At 36.4% G+C, this 19,276-nt stretch overlaps 1 protein-coding gene across 1 annotated transcript in view; it reads right to left on the bottom strand.

Moving 5' to 3' along the window:
• Window positions 1-9,486: 9,486 nt before the first annotated feature.
• Window positions 9,487-19,276, bottom strand: part of LOC143181575 (neurotrimin) — a 164,694-nt gene continuing 154,904 nt past the window's right edge. The window contains exon 8 of the mRNA XM_076382074.1: window positions 9,487-10,515. Coding sequence (XP_076238189.1) covers window positions 10,262-10,515 — 254 coding nt within the window. The 3' untranslated portion in view covers window positions 9,487-10,261. The remainder of the gene's footprint in view (window positions 10,516-19,276) is intronic.

Below are 19,276 nucleotides of genomic sequence, written 5' to 3'. Positions count from 1 at the left end.
CAAAGAAGAAGGAGAGTGGGGAGCCGCTGTGTATGTGTGTAATAAGGTGCATCGTGCAAGCAGAATAAAAAGATCATCAATTACCACGCCACGGCACCTTGAAAAGGGCGTTTATTTTACACGGCCTTGCGGCCTAGCTTGCGGAATATTATTCAGAGTATTAGGCGTGCTCTCAACCGTGAAGAATTTCCATAAAACGACTATCTGCTATCTAAGACACCGTAGCTTTGCCTCCCCGACTGTATTTCTATTACCCCCCGGGCTGCCTCCGTGTTGAACCTTGTCTCCCTCTATCTTCTCTCGCGTGAAGCAATTTTGCTCTTTTCGTTGCTGCCACTTGTTCCCTTCACGCCCCCTTTTTGTCTCTACGAGACGAGAAAACACCGTGAAAGGGTGGATACATCGTCGCCTACAGTTGTTACACGCCGTTTACGATCGCCTTAAACGCGTAAAGCGCCACCTACGCTGTCTCGTGGTCCGCCGCCTCAGGAACGCGCCCTTGTCTCGACCTGTTTACAAGCCACACAAGGAAATCACGTGAAAGTGTGAGCTTTTAGTGGCGGTTTCACGGTTCTTCTTGCCACCTGCTGTGGTCAAATGTATCCAAAAGTAACTCAATAACCAATTGCACTTAGAATGCCTAAAATTCGCGTAAAATGTGTTTAACTTAAAATTTATTCTACTGTCGAATATTACTTCCTCAAGTGGGAAATACCCGAATATTCAAATTAAAAAATTGAAGATGAAATCAGTTCTGCAAATTTCAAGTGGGGTACTAATTATTTGCTAATTTCCAATACAGAGAACAAAATACTTCATAGTCAGCCTTGGAGACAGGTTTCTTCCCTATGAACGATGCACTTGTACTTCAAGTCGTCTGTTACGTGCTTTCAGTATTTTCAAAATTTCTCAATTGTTAGCTTAAAATTCTGATTGTTAGATATGAATATTGAATCTGTTGACAAAGTAGTTTCATGTCTAGCCTAAACGCGCTATTTAGTTACAGAACGCAGAGATTAGTGTTAATTTAGGACACCGTCGCTAGCTCCGTCAGCTTTGTAGCTTTGCTCGGGGAAAAGCTGTCGATAATCATTCTATCTGGTCCGGTTACGTACGCTTACGCATCTCTTCCATGACAATGTGCTCCGTGCACGTACGGGAGTGGTTTGCACGCTGACAGGCTGTTATCCGTAAGCATGTTGACCTAACAGATGGAGTAATTTAATTTTGCATAGCTCGTATTTCCCTTCGACGAGACCACCAATGCTATCCGCTGACTAAATACATTTTTCATTAAGAAATTAGTCTCGTTAAGTTGGTATACGTGGTGTGTTTAAAGCGTAATAAGACTAGTCCTCTATTAATATAAAATATTTGTTTACGACCTAGCAACAAATCAACATTATCTCCTTCAAAACAATTCCTTTGAGAAATAACAGCCGAAGACGTTGATTCCACTCTTGGAAACAGAGCTGAACGTCTTCAACTGAAATTGTTTTCAGCTGATCTGTCACAGTCTTTTGAATGCTATCCGAAGTTCCATGATGTCAAACCTATAGATGGGCATTTTCGAGAACAAAAGAAGTTGTATGGACCCAAATCAGGGGAATCTCAGGAATATCCTTATTGTCCAGAAACTTATTCGCATAAAGTACTCCTGAGGGGGATTCTTTGAACCCAATTTTGCACACATTCTTGGTGTAATCAAATCGATGTACCAAAATGTCTGGAACAGACTAGTTACTCGAATTTCATGCATTGCCAATTATTCCCAGTGGCAAATGTCGATCTAATTTAATTACTTTACGTTTATCCTATTTTCGTCAGTTCTGACAGACCCAGATTTCCCACAGTGAGGGAAGTTCTCTGTAGAATGTTCATAAAGACGTATGGTAATTCACAAATTCGTCAATGAATCGAAATATCCATTCCAACTAAAACTAAACTCGTATATTTAACTGATCCATACTTGGTAATACATTTTTACGCATGAGGAGCAAACCAGAAAGTCTCAACTAAGAATCGCGAGCTAAAATGACCGTGTTGCTGCAAACGAGGCGCAAAAGGGATATCCCCGTCTCCTCGTTCTCGACCCCCGTACCACATGTACATACCTATGCAATGTTATTCAGCTGAGGGTCGAACACAAAATTCAAATATGTATTTTAACGCGTCGACCTTCTCGAGAGGCGTAATCCATTTACTTTATGAATTCTGCACGCGAAATCCTTTGCAACACCCACGCTCGTCCGCGGCCACTAAAATTGAATTGTAAATCTACACGTGCATAAACGCGCCCTGGACTGTCTAGCTTGCAGTATTGTTCACATTTTCGACAAAAGGAGGCGAGAAATATGGGAAACGGGTATTGTGAAGAACAAAATATTGGCTATGGTTAGGGCGATATACAAATGTCTTATACAACTATGCTATAATTCATAATTTGTATTGGATGGACTAATAAATATAGGTTAGTAGCAGTCAACAGAAATTTCTTTTTTTATTTTGTAGTGTCTTAGGGGTCTTTATAGAATACTGAAAAAATTATTTCTCAATATTTCGAATTAATCTACTGTACTTTAAAACTTACTTTAAAACTTATAAACTTTGAATAACTTCAGAACAACTGAGGATTAACTTATATTTATTACACGTTGTTTCAAACACGTTTAACTCTTGAAAATAGTACTTATTTATATTTAACGCTTATTATTTTTAGGTTATATGAGGTAATTATAGTTTGTATTTAAAGAATGTTCACTTAAAATTATATTTCTTCCTATACAAGTCTAGCTATAGAATAAGAACATTTAATAATAATAACAGTTTTAAGTACATTAGTAATTTTAGTGAGAAAAACTGATAGACCTTGGAATCTCTCAATTCGCCAAGTTTTCATAGCTGTGTCGTTAATAAAATAAAATTGACAGCATTTAAAGCAACATCTCTCGCTACAAGATATATTGTAAGTAATAATTGGAAAATGCAGACATGTTCGTAAGGTTTTCGCTCTTTAATTACTATAATGTCGGATAAACATCAGTTTAGCCGAGAGCGCTTCATGCTCGAGAACGGGCTGGCGAAATAACTATAGAAACAACTAGAAGGGTCGTCAGTATAAAATTAAATTAGCGAGCCTTCGGCAAAATGTGAAAACAGTGTTCGGGGTAAAAATAACAGGTTGTGAAAGGCTTCTACCCCTCACCCCTTACTTCGCCGTGCACTTTACATCGTCGTACGTACTATACGGACTGCTGGCAATATGGATCCGCCACTAGATCCCCACATATCAGCTTTGCGATAATACGATCAAAGGATAACTCCGCGAAACATGTTGGTTCAAGAGACACTTCTCTCTTGCTGCAAAGAGCGCACCGTTAAAATTGGAAATTAACTTTCTATTATCTTTCCTCGTTTACTTATTCGACCCTTTTAGCCTTGAATCTCTATGCTAGGATCGGTTCTCTAAGATGAGTTACCTTTTTTTTTGTTTAGAGTGAAGGGATAATTGTATTATATATCTTTTGTTATTAATCGAGTGCTTGGTGTTTAGGTCACTGTGAAACATTCCTATGGTAGAATAATTGTTTATTGAAGAATTTGAGATACATGAAATTATATTGTAATTTTATACTATAATGAATTTAATAAAATTTTATTTATATTAAACGATAGGGCTCAATTATTGAAGTATCGGATTGCATACTTTAATTAAGTGCAATTCGATATAATTTCATTTGTAGTTTATATACATTAATTATATTTTAATATAATTATAGTACAGTGGCATTTTATAAAGCTTCATTTTATCACAAAAAAGGCCAAGAATTTAGTCGTTATTGATACCAGCAAATGCACACATTTAAGGTAAATTAATCATAGTTTGAACAATAAAACATAAATATCTTTTAATTACCTAGAATATTATCTACTTTATCTAAATTAATGTATACATGAATTTTTTATTGTGACAAAAACAGTACTAATATTGTAGTATTACAAGTTTCAGCAAAACATAGTAATAATTTCTATAGAAAATAACCTATACCTACTTAATTCCTTTACCAATTGCGCGCGCGCACTCAACATTCTTCAAAATCATCCTGCTTGGTAACTATAGTACCAGCGAATAAATATTCAAGATAAACACATTCCAAGCGAACTTTGAGTATTTATACAATTATTAATAACTCGCAAAGAATGGCTGGAACGAAATTTCGTTCGTTTATTTCCGAATCACCTTTTAAAATTTCTGGCACCTGCTGTCAGACACCCTGTACGTTTAATACGTCTACGTTCATATCACACAAATATACGCTTATGTTCTCAATATTTTTATTAACACATTTTTCTGTTATTAATTTCTAAAAAATCTAAAATAGTTAATTTTTAATAAGCCATTTCTAAATTTTATTGAAAATAAATAAAGATCAGAGTGTATTCATTAAGTGACGATACTTGTGAATATAAATGAAATCCCATTGACGTTCGCATTAAGAATTCTCACTCGCGTTCAAATCGATCAGCAAGAGCATTATAATACCCGCTATTCAATGTCTACGTATTTACCAACGCACTTCTTGATACGAGGAGCATCGTTTGTTTACGAAGCCCCTATCGGCCGACGGAGGCGCCTTTGTTATCACAGCTTCTTTCGTTCCATAACCGTCCGAAGGGATTCGTACCGATGATGTACGAGCTGGCTTATGGAGAAAAGCTCTTTTTTCCCCTCGTTACTAGAAAGTGCTCAGCCAAGTTCCATAATAATTCTTTTCCAAATATCGTTATTGCAGCACCAGGTTTCATTGGACGTCGATCTCAGGGAATTCCGCAAGCAGTGGGAATGAAATGAAATATGCAGAGGAAAGGAGGGCAGGAATGTTTCAACGTGAAATCTCCGTTTATCCAATTACCCCGTTTTCTCTCTTTATTAAAAAATAAATCTTTATTAATTACTCTAACGTGTGCAACAATATTAGATTCAACATAACCTCTGTTTTTATGTGAAATATGGCTTGGCAGGAGAAGTCAAGATTCTGGTGATATTGTATCGCTTTCGTTTGTGAGACTACTATTGCGACATGAATGGAGTTCACAGTTCAACATTAAAGAGAAAAAGAGGAGTTTTGTTCTTAAACTCTCGAAAATTCAACAAGAAGGGAAAGTTTGACGATAACAGAACAAGTTTCCAACGTGGATAAAGTTAATTTCGAAATAACTGGTAGTTTTGAATACGACACAAGTATCTTTTAGGGAAATATTAGGTTTCTATGGAAAATTTGAAATTCAACTTTTATCGGGGACTGTTGTAAAGTTCGACATTTTTTTAGGCATCTTTATATACGTGTATTGGTTAGTAACGACGGTTGTAAAAAGCTTAAAATTCCGAAGTAAAGTGAATGCAGTTCAAAATTTTTCTTTTCAATTTATGTGTGATCCAGAGGAAACACTAAAAAAATGTATTCATAGTCGATTATTCCTATATGTAGTTTTAGGGGTTCGCCTGACCTCTGGCGAACGTAGACTGAAACTAGATTGTCGATGCAGGGTATGCAAGGTATCGACACAGACGAGTATACAGTACAGATAGGGTAACTTATGGAGTTTCGTATCTTATGTTCTGAAATATCGACGTCTTAAAAAACCACTGGCACAGACGAATATATGAGAAAGACTGAAATACCAACTTTTTGAAAAACCACTGGTTTCCGAGCGCCCTCTGCGATTTGTTAGCAGTGGATGTAGAAAATGCATCGTTTTCATTCCTGGCGATGGTAACACTGGCAGATGAGAAAATATTCCTATTATACCATCCAACGTACATGTAACGTATCCCACTAAAATTTCCTCGTTCATCACTATTATTTCAAATAATAAGCGAAAATGTTATTTGCAAAAAATATATTGTTGCAAAAGACATGTACCAAACTGACAACATTCATTCTAAATGAAATGTCCAATTTTTTATGTAAGAAATAATAAATTTTATCCATGAATACAAATCGCTGAGTAAAGAAAAATTATTACAAACTTCAAGGGTAGATAATATACATCTAGTTGGGACTTACAGGGAGATAAATTAAAACAAAGTTTTATCGATTAATCTGCACAAAAATCTTGAAGTCTAAAACTTAAATCAGTAATCCAAAGACATATGATCAACTATCAAGTTGTTTACTAACCAGAGTGGTCCAGGATAACCCAGGATAGTCCATGGAGTTCCTCTAGAGGATCACTAGGATGATTTGCGCCCGCTAGTGAAAATATTAATTTTCTGCAAAATATTGTTCGTCAAATCAATCTTGAAATTCCTACTATCCAAAGAACTTCTCTGATTGGTTTCCTATTTTTCTCAACACCAGTGTATCACTCGTAGTGGGTCCTCCAGCGGGTACAGATTCTCCTTGAGATCCACTAGTGGGACTCTTGGGTGCCGGACCAGCCTGGACTCCCCTAGCCAATGAGCAACTGGCAGTTGGCAGATGACCAATTTTGGATCCAAAGGTAAGTTTTGTTCAAATTTAAAATTTGTTTTTTCTATTAGCTTTATTTTGCGTGTACCTTGTCTTCTGTTTCCATTATTTTCTATGTATCCTGACTCCCGATGTTACGCTTTCGAAAAAACGAAAAAATCATTGCTTGTCCAGACAGTTCTGTATACTTGTCTGTGACTTCACCGATTGCACTGATTTTACCGACTGCACTGACTTTACCAATTTTACCGACTTTAGTAGTGTATGTGATTCTCGAAACCACCATCCGTAAACACAGAGGGCGCAGAAGAACCAACGGTTTTTGGCGAAACCAGTATTTCCAACCACGTAACTTAAAATTCCCACCAAGGATGATAGGTTTATTCTGTACCTTGTCAGTGTTGTTCACCCTGAAAATTAATTATTGTCAGCATTATATGTTGTATTTTCCTACTACATATTTACTGATTTTCAGAGTGAAAAAATATTAAATATTTGGCATTCTAGATTTCCTAAAGATGGAAGATATGAATGGTCTAAAAATGAGGATAATTTTAAACTGTTTCAGAGGGATAAGAATAGGTTTAGACATTTTAAAAATTTGGAGGTAACACATTATAAAGGAAATGGATGGTCACAGATATTTTTCTTAAGAGTTCTAACAATTCAGAAATGATGAAAAGTAATGTTACAGCGAATGAGTATGTAAGAATTTCTCGCCGTGATTGGTCAACAAATATAATTATCTGTAACAGTAGTCATAGCTTTTATCTTCTTCTGTCACTATTACGAAAGAAACACAAACATTCGCACATATTACATTTACGATTGTCTAACATTTATTGCCCAAGTATATTGTATTTACACTGGAGGGGAGAAGTGAGTGATCACAAATGCAAAACCTAATACAACGTTGTCTTACAGCTTAACATATTTACATGTCCCTGAGGCTTAGCCTAACTATTATCATACACTTGCTAATTATTGTACAATATTATATACTCTATGCGTCGAAAGCAATGATCTGCGCCATTTACAGATTATTGGGTATCACGCATCTATGTGTATGTACATACATATCGGAAGTAGTCGCACACGCACTTAAAGCTGGACTAAAGGGGACTGTGGAGCTCGATCGAACAACGCAAACATCTCGAGTTAACGATCAAGGTTACGATTTCGCGAATGTTCCCGAGGATTCGAAGGGGCTGCAACAAAGTCTTGAGATGGAGGGACAGTTGCCATACTCGCGCCAGACAAGAACCATCAACATTAACAATATACGTACAGGTGAACTATGGGCTCAGTTCGCTCTACTTGCGCTGTTCTATACTGACGTAACCGACGATTCGAAGAATGAAGATAACGCTTCATGCCAATAGTGATAGGGTATGTTAAAATATTACCCGGATCGTCGTTGTACATATTTCTATACAATGAATTCATACGCTGTACCAGTATTGCCAGATGCCGGGATAAAATGTCTTCCAGTGGCGTCATAGAGCAGAAGAGTGGGGAGGGGAGGTAATGCAGGCAATACAATCAAATACCGTGCGATACCCCCACTATTCTACTCTTTGACGTCACTAGAAGACATTTTGTCCCGACGTATGGCAATACTGCACTCTACCTTAATTACAGTACTGTTACTTTAAGACGAAGACTTCATGAAAATATCTATGGAGGAGAATGGTTGGTAAGCAGTGAGATCATTTTTTTACAAACGAGACAGTTGGTTTATATGGTTGTTGAGATTGATTCTGAAATAGCTGATCGTGATAATGAATTCTGTCTAGTCCACCTTGGTGCTAACTGAATGGACTGTAGTCATAAAAGTTTCTAATTATAAACAAGGAGTAGGGGATGATAGAGACCAGATGAGTTGGTAATTCCTTACAAATTCCATTTTCACAGTTACTCTTTCATAGGCATATAAAAAGTCAAGGAATGTCTTCTTTAGATAATCGGTCTATGAACATTTATTTTCCCCCTAGATCATTTTGACAGGTTTTGAGGTTTACAGCAGGGTTGCCAGTGAATTCCTCTCTGAAAGCAAATCCACCGAACATCACCCACTTCCCCCACCCCGAATACCCTACATAGTATACTCTAGTGTAGTAGACAAGTGGGTGCCTACCATAGACTATTGGGGTGGGGATATATGGGGTGTTCGCTTTCCCTCTCGGTAAGGAATTTCCTGGTAACCCTGGTTCGCAGTTCGAACTTAGTTTCTAACAATCCTTAAACAATAAAGCAAACACGAGACAAAGTATACATGTAGAAAATGTACTCCGCAATTTCGCTGCAAACGAATAATTGTTATGTTTTGGAACACGAGCATTTTCATGTCTGCTGTATGTATGGTATATTCACTTATAGGGCACCATTCTCAGCCTAAGTAGAGTACCCATGAAGAAGTCAGTCACCAACTTCAGAATTAAACTTGTATTAGCTGTATAATTATTTGAACACTTTCATAACGTCTGGTATAACCATTATAAATTATCTAAAAAGTAGAAAGTTCTTATAGTTAAGATTTTTGTGTTTGGGGGCTAAAACAGAGACATTTCTTACTTATAAGTAAAATATTCTTTCATAGATCAGATATTTATTTCAGAATCAGTCTCCACTGTAAACAAAGGTTATTAAAACATAATCGAACGAATTATATTAAAAGTGTTTTCTTGATAATATTTTTTCGAACAGTATAAAATTGCTATTCGAAATTATCAAAAATTTGTTATATGTATAATTCGAGGCTTGCTCAACTAAGCACTGCTTTAAATATTATCAACACGTGAAAGCTCGAAATATGGCAGTTGTTTTTAATATTAAATTATTTGTACAAAGGTATTAAACAACAAATTAATTTATATAAACATACTTTACGAAATATAAGGTACAATACTATAATAGAAATTGACTAGAATTAAAAAAGACAGATGAGTACATATAATTCTATGTAAAAAAACTCTAACGAATGTATAAAAATTTGGTCAAATTTATATACGGGCGAATATTGCCATAAATCCTAAAAGAACACTGAAAAATGTAATTAGGCCTTACAGATATTTGTAAATCTTTAAAACGGTTGGAAGCAACGCGCAGAAATAGAAACTCACGAGAAACTGTATCGAAATTTTTAATCTAAAAATAAAATCTCCGAGTAATTTCATTTCCTCAAGTAACGTTCTCATGTATGCATCACGTACCGCAGAATATCCTCGAAACACTTGAAAAGGAACGCTTTTCAAAGGTACCGTAGAGGAAGCGCCTAATTACGTTCTGCGTACCTTTGGAAACGTGTCTTTAGAAACTCCAACATGACAACGTAAGCAATGCAAGCTACACCGACTTAGTTCATTGTAGAAACGACTAAATTCCCTATACAAAGGTCCCTCAAAGAAAAAGGAGTCACCGCTTGATCACAAGTATAGGAATGCGTTGCGCTAAAATTAGGTACTCCTAACAGAAATAATAGTCCAGTGAGTACAGGGATACGCGCACAACCCCTCATTTTATTACATCACGTTCCACATGAAACACGCGAATCTCGATTCCATGAAGTACCGCGAAATCTCTAACTTCTTCGCTCCTGAACCGCTCCTAGTCCTGTGTGCACAGATAGAAGCTTCTGGGTGGCTGATCCTCGACGTTCTGTAAAGATTAATCTCATTCTCGAGAATTCCACTGTGTTCAACCGCGTGATTCACATCCCTGCCAATCACGAAGACCTATCCAGAGATGTGGATTAATCAGTTCCTAGCGTAGGCGTGATGGTAAGCGGTCTACGTCGACAGCCCGCCAACCAGGATGGCTGTGGCCACGGTGATGCCGAGGTTCGCGAGCAGGTGTCGGTGGAAGAGTGACGAGGCTGTCGCCGACTGGAAATCAATCTGTTCGTCGTCGTTGTCGACTCCTTTCAGCATCGGCTCGTCCTTCATACCAGCTGTCTTCCTTTCGTGACTGTGATCGATCTTCCAGCTTTTCTTCGAGTCCCGCCTCGTGCTTGGTTTACGTGTCGTCGGTGGCCGATCGATTCCTGAAAAATGGAAGTTTTCTACGTTAGATGCAGCATTCTAATGCTGTGGCGTAAAATATTGTGTTTGTATGAAGGTTGGGAAGTTGCTCTACAAATCGATTTGAGTTTATTCAGGAGTACTCAAGATACTAGATTGATCCTGACTGGAATGTTCAGCCTGATTGCTGTGAATGTCCTAAGTAGAACTTGAGCTCAATAGGAAGACTAATTGCTCTTGAAGGTAACTGGTCTGGAAGAACGATTACTTTTCTATAAGCAATTACCTTGGGAAGTTTGACACCTTTCTGTAGAAGAAGACATTAATTGCCTTTGTCCTTTATGTACTGCTACATGATAAGGGCTATTTACTTTGACTGTTTTAGACCAAATTAGTAACTGGTTATTTCCTCGTCTACTGTATTTTTTGGAAATATTTTCACAAGTTCTTCTACTCTTGTCTTCGACAAAAGAAAAATCAACAAACTGGTAATAAAAGGGTATCTATTAGCCTTTGGAAAATCATTACTTGTCCCGAATCGCAAAGTACCAACTAACTGATGTTAACGTACCAAAGTAAAGGTTTCGTTTAGGATAAATATCTATAATGAAGTTCATGGTAGGTAATAATATAAAATTAAATCTGAGTTCCTTCAGTATCACAGTTTCAGTTTTGTAAAGGCTTCAGGAAGTCTTGAAAGGTATAACGTTTTTAACTTTTCACAAAGTACCAACTGAAAACCACTGCTGTACAAAGTCTGCTCTTTCAAATTTTCAGCTGTAATGAAACTCGCCAGCATATTCACCAGCGTTGCGTTATAATTTACTTACACCAATTCAGTTATTTAAATATTACGTATCTCGACTCATTTTGATGAAAATTCTACGACAAGATTCGCAATGCCGAAAAAAGCTTCTCTGAGCTTTGTGTAGTTTCCTAAATGTAAATCAACGAATTCAGCATTACATGCATTACCCTCTCACTCCATTACTATTATTTTAATGCACCATAGCTTTGCTGAAGAGTCGAGCTTTGAACAGCTTCATTCTTAATCCCGAAGCTTACTGTCTGTCGTCTGCAGGATACACTCTGCAACTTTGTATTTGTATTTTAAAAGACGCAGACTTTGGAGTATTAGATATATCTTGGTGCAACTCATAACAAACAGTATAATAGTAACTCTCTCCGACATCTGAAGGGTTGGTAGTCGCCACCGTTTAACTTTCAATATAATCTTCCTTTTTTCGTTCAGGAGAGGTTTTAGGTAGAACAGTTTCTCGAAGACAGTAAATAGCGTGGATCTTTGGAGTTTTGGTTCTAATACAGGATCTCGTAGTGACAAGAATATTTTGGGACATTAGAATATTTTAATGAGTGGTAGGGTAGGTAGAATTTCAAAAATCTTCAAAACCCCTTCTTGCGTTTCAACAGTTCATTAAAATATTTTATATTTCTGTATCTACACGGACAGAAAGATGGCGTAGGTGCTCTAATTATGACAGTTTCTCATGTTATAATTACAACAGCGTGAAACATGCGAGCAGTATATAAAAATTACTTCGTAGGAACGCATAAAAATAATTTAGCCTGACATAACCTTAACGACCTTTAAGGTTATGTAAGGTTATTTTCCTGTGAAGAAATACAAATGCAGAAACTGGCTAAAAAAATGCTACAGCATTTACTTTAAAAGTAGTATACCTAAATCTGTCACTAAATATGACACTAGTTTTAGTAAAGAATCTAATAAAGTAAAATATATTAAACATTTATTTTACAATGTAAACCAACGTAACATGAAATTCTCTTGCTCGTGAAATACAATTCCTCTTCCCTCGCCGCTTTTGCCCAAAGAAGACCAAGTTTTGACAAACAGCCTCTGGCAGTCTATGATTCGTATATTAGATAGTCCACACGTGTAACCATTTTGTCCTCGAGCATAAACCAAAACAGGCAACCGCGCCACAAATTACTAGTCTCTTAACAAAGTTCCCCAATTAGAAATGACCAAGCGCTTTAGCGATAAACCATTCATACCTAATTGGCCACAGGTACCGCCCCCTAACACGGACTATTTCCTGACCCGTTAATTAAACAGACCACCGTTCAATCCGTCCGCATTCTCGCCTCTGCGATACGGTTAAACAAACTATTACGCCAAGCTCCGTGCAATTCATTCCATCCGCTATTGATCATATTCCCTTCTAAACATCACCGAATGGTAGGCAACCAAAAACTCCATCGCCAATCAATAGACCCCGCTGGTGCTCATACAGTGGTATCGTCGCAGGCATCGGCTGGCGTTGATGTAACGTTCAGCTGGATCACCCATCGACGACGCATTATCGCCGATTTGTTCATTAATAAAGATGAACACGCGGGATACCGCCGCAGGGTGTACGGTCTATACAAGGATTTAGCGTCCGTCGAATAGTGTACCATCGGCGGGAAAGCCGCTTTACGTCAGATGGGAAAATGGCACGTCGAGATATCGGTGGGCAACGTGTCCGCGAGTAATAACCGGAAAAATAATCGGCCAAGCGATTGGACTTTCCGCCAACCGATGCTCCACGGATTTGACGTATTGGAATGTCGTCCAACTGGCGTCCCGCAGAATCCAAAGAGCCCTTGTCACATGCACGCCCCCGTCGAAATATCGAGAGCCCCGATGATATTCGAATCGAACGTGCCGTTATGCCGCGGCGAGTGTATTCGAAAACACGCTTCCTTTAATTACTATTTTCGAGGAGACAGCGCAGGGACAGCCTGTCCGCGGTAGTCATGGTCTAACTTGTACAAATTCACGGTTCCTAACCGCTGCGCCGATAATAACGCTAGCTCGGTTTGACGTCCTGGCTCCTTTCACGAAACTTGATCGTCCCTCCACTGGAAAACGAGCAATTTTACATTGACAGATATCAGAGACTCGACCTCGATGAGGGATTAAACGCAATGTCTTGAACGGATGACTGCTGAGAAAGATGTTCTTGCTTTTATTGATCCACTATCTAGAAGTTTCTTAAAGATTCCCTTTTTTTTTAAATGGCCTTTTGAGCAGATTCTGTAACTCTTGGATGGTAATTTATACGGCCTTACAAGGTTTCAATTAAATGGGCAAATCGGTTCTAGGTAGGTCAAGACACTACAGATCTCTGTAGGAGGCACTTCGCAGATGGTCTTCTAGGGCACCTGCTTCGTTTTGTGTTATTTTTAGGTGGCGATGATTAAAAGTAGATTTAAAGATGCTACTGCTTGTAAAGAATGATGTACAGTTTCTGATGAATGTTAGTATTTTTGAGGAGAATAATTTAGGAGTTTTATTGAGTGATTGTTTACCTTGATTTTTCTTATATGATTAGTTCTAGGTACATTACTTGGTGATAGGTTAATTTTCTAATATTTTGACCACCTTTGCTCTCAGTATGTATACGTATAGGGCGTTTGACAACAGGTGTCAAAATGTTTAAGGGGCGATTCTACATGCTAAAATAAGACGAAAATCAAGAATGATAAAAATACACCAGAAGTCTCATTTCAGAGAGCTTAATATGTGATTTGGGACTCGTTCTACTAGTTTCGCTACGTTTGACCTAGAACTTATTTTACTGATTCTTTTTGCCTACCAGGGGACTCGTTTTACCGACTTGTCTATGTCTGACTTGAGACCTATTCTACTAATTGGGAAGTTATTTTACTGCCGAAAGACATTAACCAGGTCAGAATTTAAATGCAATTTTGATAGTCTTGATTTTCATCCTATGTTATTATGTTAGACAGTTCTTATCATTTCTGACATTTGGTGTCGAACATTCTGTATATCTGTATATCTGAACATTCTGTATATTTGGTGAAACATTAGGTGAAAAACACAATTACGAACGATAGTTGTTTTAACTATTAGATATTATCTTCTATATTTTATAACAAATGGACTTTGAAGAGACTCGATTTTCGAAATGCTTATGTTTTAATTTAAGTAATAAATTCGCTGAGCACATAATGCTGGTATCGCAATTGAAACTAAATCTTACTGTGGCTTCTAGTGTAACAATGGTTTTGTCTAGGCAAATATTAAATCGTACGTGGTTCGATGATCAAACTTGCCCAATGTTTATACGGGTTTTCGTTGTTGAATTCCATTTCGATATTGTAATTGCATTTGTTGCGATGCTTGCCCACAAATTTACGTTTATTTGCAACTAGGAATTCTAGTTTCCTTCCAATTTGGTTATATTTTCACGTATTTGGATTCACAGATTGCAATATATTCTTTTGAAATATTCACCTATTCAAATTTAACCTTTTTATTTTACAATTCAGCAATAAAGAGACAAAAAATAATATATTAACGATATAGTTAAAACATGAGTAGTAATAGTATAAAATTTGTCTCAAAGGAAAGTAATTAATTTTATTTTATTTTATTGAGTGAGCTAGTAATATAAATCTTCATCATGCATATTAATAATAATAATCTTTCATAAAAATATCTGTTAAGATATTGTATTTTATATTTATTAACATTTTTTCTATTTTTTACTAGTCTGAAATATTTTAAGTTTTAGCTTTAATTATTAAACAATTTTATATTTCTACTACATCGAAGCAATTACGTTATATAAAATGTTGCAAATGTACATTTAAAGCGTATTTAAATACACTGCATTAATTTTTCATCTGTAAGTAATGTTTGTCATCTATTTTATGTGTGCAAATATTTATTATAAATGGTAAACAGCAAATATACCTATCGAAAATGTAATCAACCCTAGACTATTTCATGCAGCGGAAGAATTAAGCGCTCTCGACGTGTACTGCAGCTACGACTCGCCTCATTGTTATACATAATTTGTTGGTAACATTTTGGTATGGTAACACGTTGGTAACGTTTACCACATACGATTATCTCAAAATTCAAATACAAAAATAATGTTCAATAGATTACTATTTAGGTGTACTTTGTAAACACTTAAATTTAACACAATTTTATTTACAAGAATTGTTGTATTTCTTTGCTAAAGTTAATTTCTTATAAATTTTTAGTATGCTGATGGCAATCAAAATTTGTGTATGTAAAAGATTGGAGCTTCTTTTTTTTTAATTACTGCTTCTAAAATTTGTGAACATAGCTAACTTAAATCTGATAAAATCTATTCTAGGTTAAAATATTAAGCTATAATACAATAAACTGATTAAATAGATCCCGTTTTGTAGGAAATATTTCTTGTTACCATTACAGAAGTCTAATAAGCCGAAAAGTATTTTTAGAGAATTAGATTAAGCTATATTTGAAAATCGTTTTAGGACTCAGAAAGTGAAGATCAAAATAATCTAACCTCAATATTATGCAAGTTATTTGAATAATAGTATTTACTCTACAGAAGATAGGAAAATTGTTTACTGAATAAATACGATATAGCATTATGATATAAAAAATATCATGGAATATTATTTTATTACTATAAAGACTAATATTTATAATTGTATTTTAACAGCAATGTATAGCCAATTATTTTCAGAAAAATGTTTTAAATATTCTGTCTTCTTTAAAGAAACATTTCTACTGATTTAAACCAACTGCTTTGTTTATGAGATGGTCCAATATATTACATATTTTTAATATTATACTATACAATATACTACTTAATAATAGATAATATACATTTTCACGTAAAACCCTAAACTTCTCCCTTTTTTACACTTTCATATAGCATTAACCCTTTACTATATTTTACCCATAACACATCCACACCCATCATCCCCTCCCCCAACCCTCTTTCTTTCGCCTACCCGTCAGCATTGTCTGGCAATTCGCCGTTTTTGAGCGGGACTTCCGTCACAGTTAATCGACTTTAATGAAGTATGTAACCCACGATTGGTTCTTCTCGCTAATTATTGCCAACGTTGTTAACCATGGCTGACAAGGAGGGCGGAGAAAAAGAGTAGAAGAATGCTCGCGAGTGGCTCGAACGCGTTCCAATAAAGCGGGAGGGGGAGGGCGGGTGGAGGAGGACATTCAATTAGATGGTAGGGCCAATTACTCGAGGAACTCGCGTTGACGCTTGTGCATGGGTTGTCGCGCACTTGATTTACAATTATCGATAATTAAGTGCCCCAACCCGAATGGGCCCCTGCTTCTCGCCCCGTTCACCGATCGTTAAATCCACCGAACTTTTTCCTTGATTTCATTGCGCGCGTTTCCCCTGCTCCTTCGCCCGTCGATACTCTAATCAAGCGGCCGATTAATTATTACGTGGAATCGGGAGCAAGCTGGCGGATGAACGGCTCGCGGTGCAATTGTATACCTCGAAAACCGCGCACAAGAGGCCAACTGACGCGCGAATTGTGCGCTGTGCATGTATAGCGGGACATTTCTAAAGTCTTTGCCTAGTTTGGGCTGGCTTCAGTTTGAGACTGATTGGACTCTTTTTTTAATTCACGTATGGTCTGCTCGGGGAATTAATGGCAGCTTATGAAACGGAAGGAAATATTGAAGTATGCAGCATATGAGAGACGTTCAAAAAGTTCTTTGCAGTGATGTGTAAATAGAAGTTTGGAGGTAGACTCAAGCTTCCTTGGGACTGTTCTTCCAGGTCACATGGTCCTTGCCTTCAAAAGTTCGAAGTTAAGTCATTGGCGTGATAATTGATCTCAGAGACAAATTTCTTACATCCCCTAAGCTTTTAATTGATTCCAGGTCGCGAGCTTATATCGAGACAAGACTTAACCTAGTATAATTATGCTTGGAAGAAATTATGGCTGGAGGAATACTTGTTTTTTAAGACTAAGATCAAGTAAGAAAGTAAATAAATTGAGTTGTTTGTACCTTGCCTTCACTTTGTTTTATGGTCAGATGAACAGACTAAGAGATTAATAAACTCTATTCTGATAATATGTAAGACACTTTTTGAACGTTCTTTGTATTAACGTCCGATTTTCCAGGGCTCTGTTTTATTATCGTTAATTACACCTTACAGATTTGCTATTTTATGCTTTGTCTCTAATTATCATAGAGTTTTTAGCTTTTCAAGGGTTTTTTAGGGACATTTTTAGGGATATTTTGTGTGATTGCATGTGAAAGAATGAAATAAGTGAGTGTTAAGCGAAAGAATTCACCAAACTCGATGACATGAAGGATTGGATTAGGGATGTCTGTCAAACTGTCAATAAATTAGTGGGGCAACTTTCGAGAGGTTGGAACTATGAGTTAGGGAATAAATAGAATAAATTTACCAGTATATTGCTGTCTAAGGTTTTTTCAAATACAAGGGGTAAGGGACAATTTCTGGATCTTCAACGAATTTAAATTTTGAAGAGTATACTGACTACGTGAACAACTGCACATTTATTTATAAAGAAGTAAAGAAGTAAAGAAGTGGCCCATAATATATTATAAAATATTGTATACAGTTTTTACCATTTCTAGTATAAATATTCTTTTATAGTCAGGCTATAATTATGCTTTTTATATTTACTTCCTATTGACTTTCTGTTTACTATCAATAAATAACAATAATAGTACTCAATTTGATATATTTATGTTTTATATTTGGTATATTTACGTTTTATATTTATATTTGGTATATTTATGTTTTATATTTATATTTGGTATATTTATTTAATATATTTATTTAAGTCGATCGAAAGTCCTTTCACCTACCCTATGTAAATCCTTCACATTTTGCTGTTATATTATCTATTTCAGTTCTCTTAATTGAAATCCTAAAAATGGACATATATATTACTCAATTTCTAAAATAATGACACAATAAAAAAACCCTCATTTTCTTGAAAATCAGAAGGTACCTTCATTTAACGCAAGAACTTTTTTTAAAGTAATAACTCAAAAATAGGAATTTTGTAAATTACGTCATTGTTTCAGCAAGTAAGCTGTACTATGGATAATTATATAATTCAGAAAAATGAGTATCGATAATTTTTCGTGAACGGCCACAGAAAAATGTGTAAAGGGCATAAAAGCTCAGAACTGAAGAATGTCGAAACTAGAAACGTTCCAGCGATCGATTATGCGTTTTTCGTTTAATTCCTTTCCATTTGAATTAATGCACGTCCAAATCGATATTCAGAACGGTCCAAGTGGTTCTATTCGTATTGACAGGTCTCTGCGGCGGCGCAGCGTAACGTTTGTGTAGAAAATTTGACGCGATATCACCCAGTATTTCCTCCTAAAGCTGTCTGAAATTTCTTCCAGGTTAAAGAAGCGCTCTTTCAGCCGGCTCTCCTTTCCAGAACAAATTACGCTACTAAAGTCGTTAGTTAACGAGAAGCGACGCTGTAAAGCGCCTCTTTCTTTGACGCTCCAAACTTCTTCAGCTCTTTCAAAGAAACTCAAACGTTTGTAGCGAACGAAAAAAAATGTTTGCCATGTGATTAGCGGCGAAAGTACATAATTTTGTTAATCTGGCGGGGTACAATCAAGTTGTGTAACCAAGAGCAAAGTGTACAAATGTACATCAAAGAAAAATGATTCGATGTTCCTTGTGAGAAATAAATAAAGGCGCGATAAATCTCGCACAATCGCTGCACCGTGATAAGAGTTAATCGTTTTGTAATTAAAATAGCTGCGCTGAATTCATGAAAAGTTAACGACTGCCAGGAAGCTACTGTAATTTCATATTATGAACGCTAATTTAATAACGTTAATTTTAATAATGATTCCCGCAGGTGCAAGTATGTTACGCTTCTGACGTTCCCCAAAAGCATCGACCTATGGGGCTGATACAGAAAATGTTCCTCTTGAATTGCTCTCAAACTTAAAATGAT

Source organism: Calliopsis andreniformis, chromosome 7, assembly GCF_051401765.1.
Source record: "Calliopsis andreniformis isolate RMS-2024a chromosome 7, iyCalAndr_principal, whole genome shotgun sequence".
Lineage (NCBI taxonomy): Eukaryota > Metazoa > Arthropoda > Insecta > Hymenoptera > Andrenidae > Calliopsis > Calliopsis andreniformis.
Note: the sequence above shows the minus strand (reverse complement) of the source record. Positions and strands in the feature narration are given on the sequence as shown.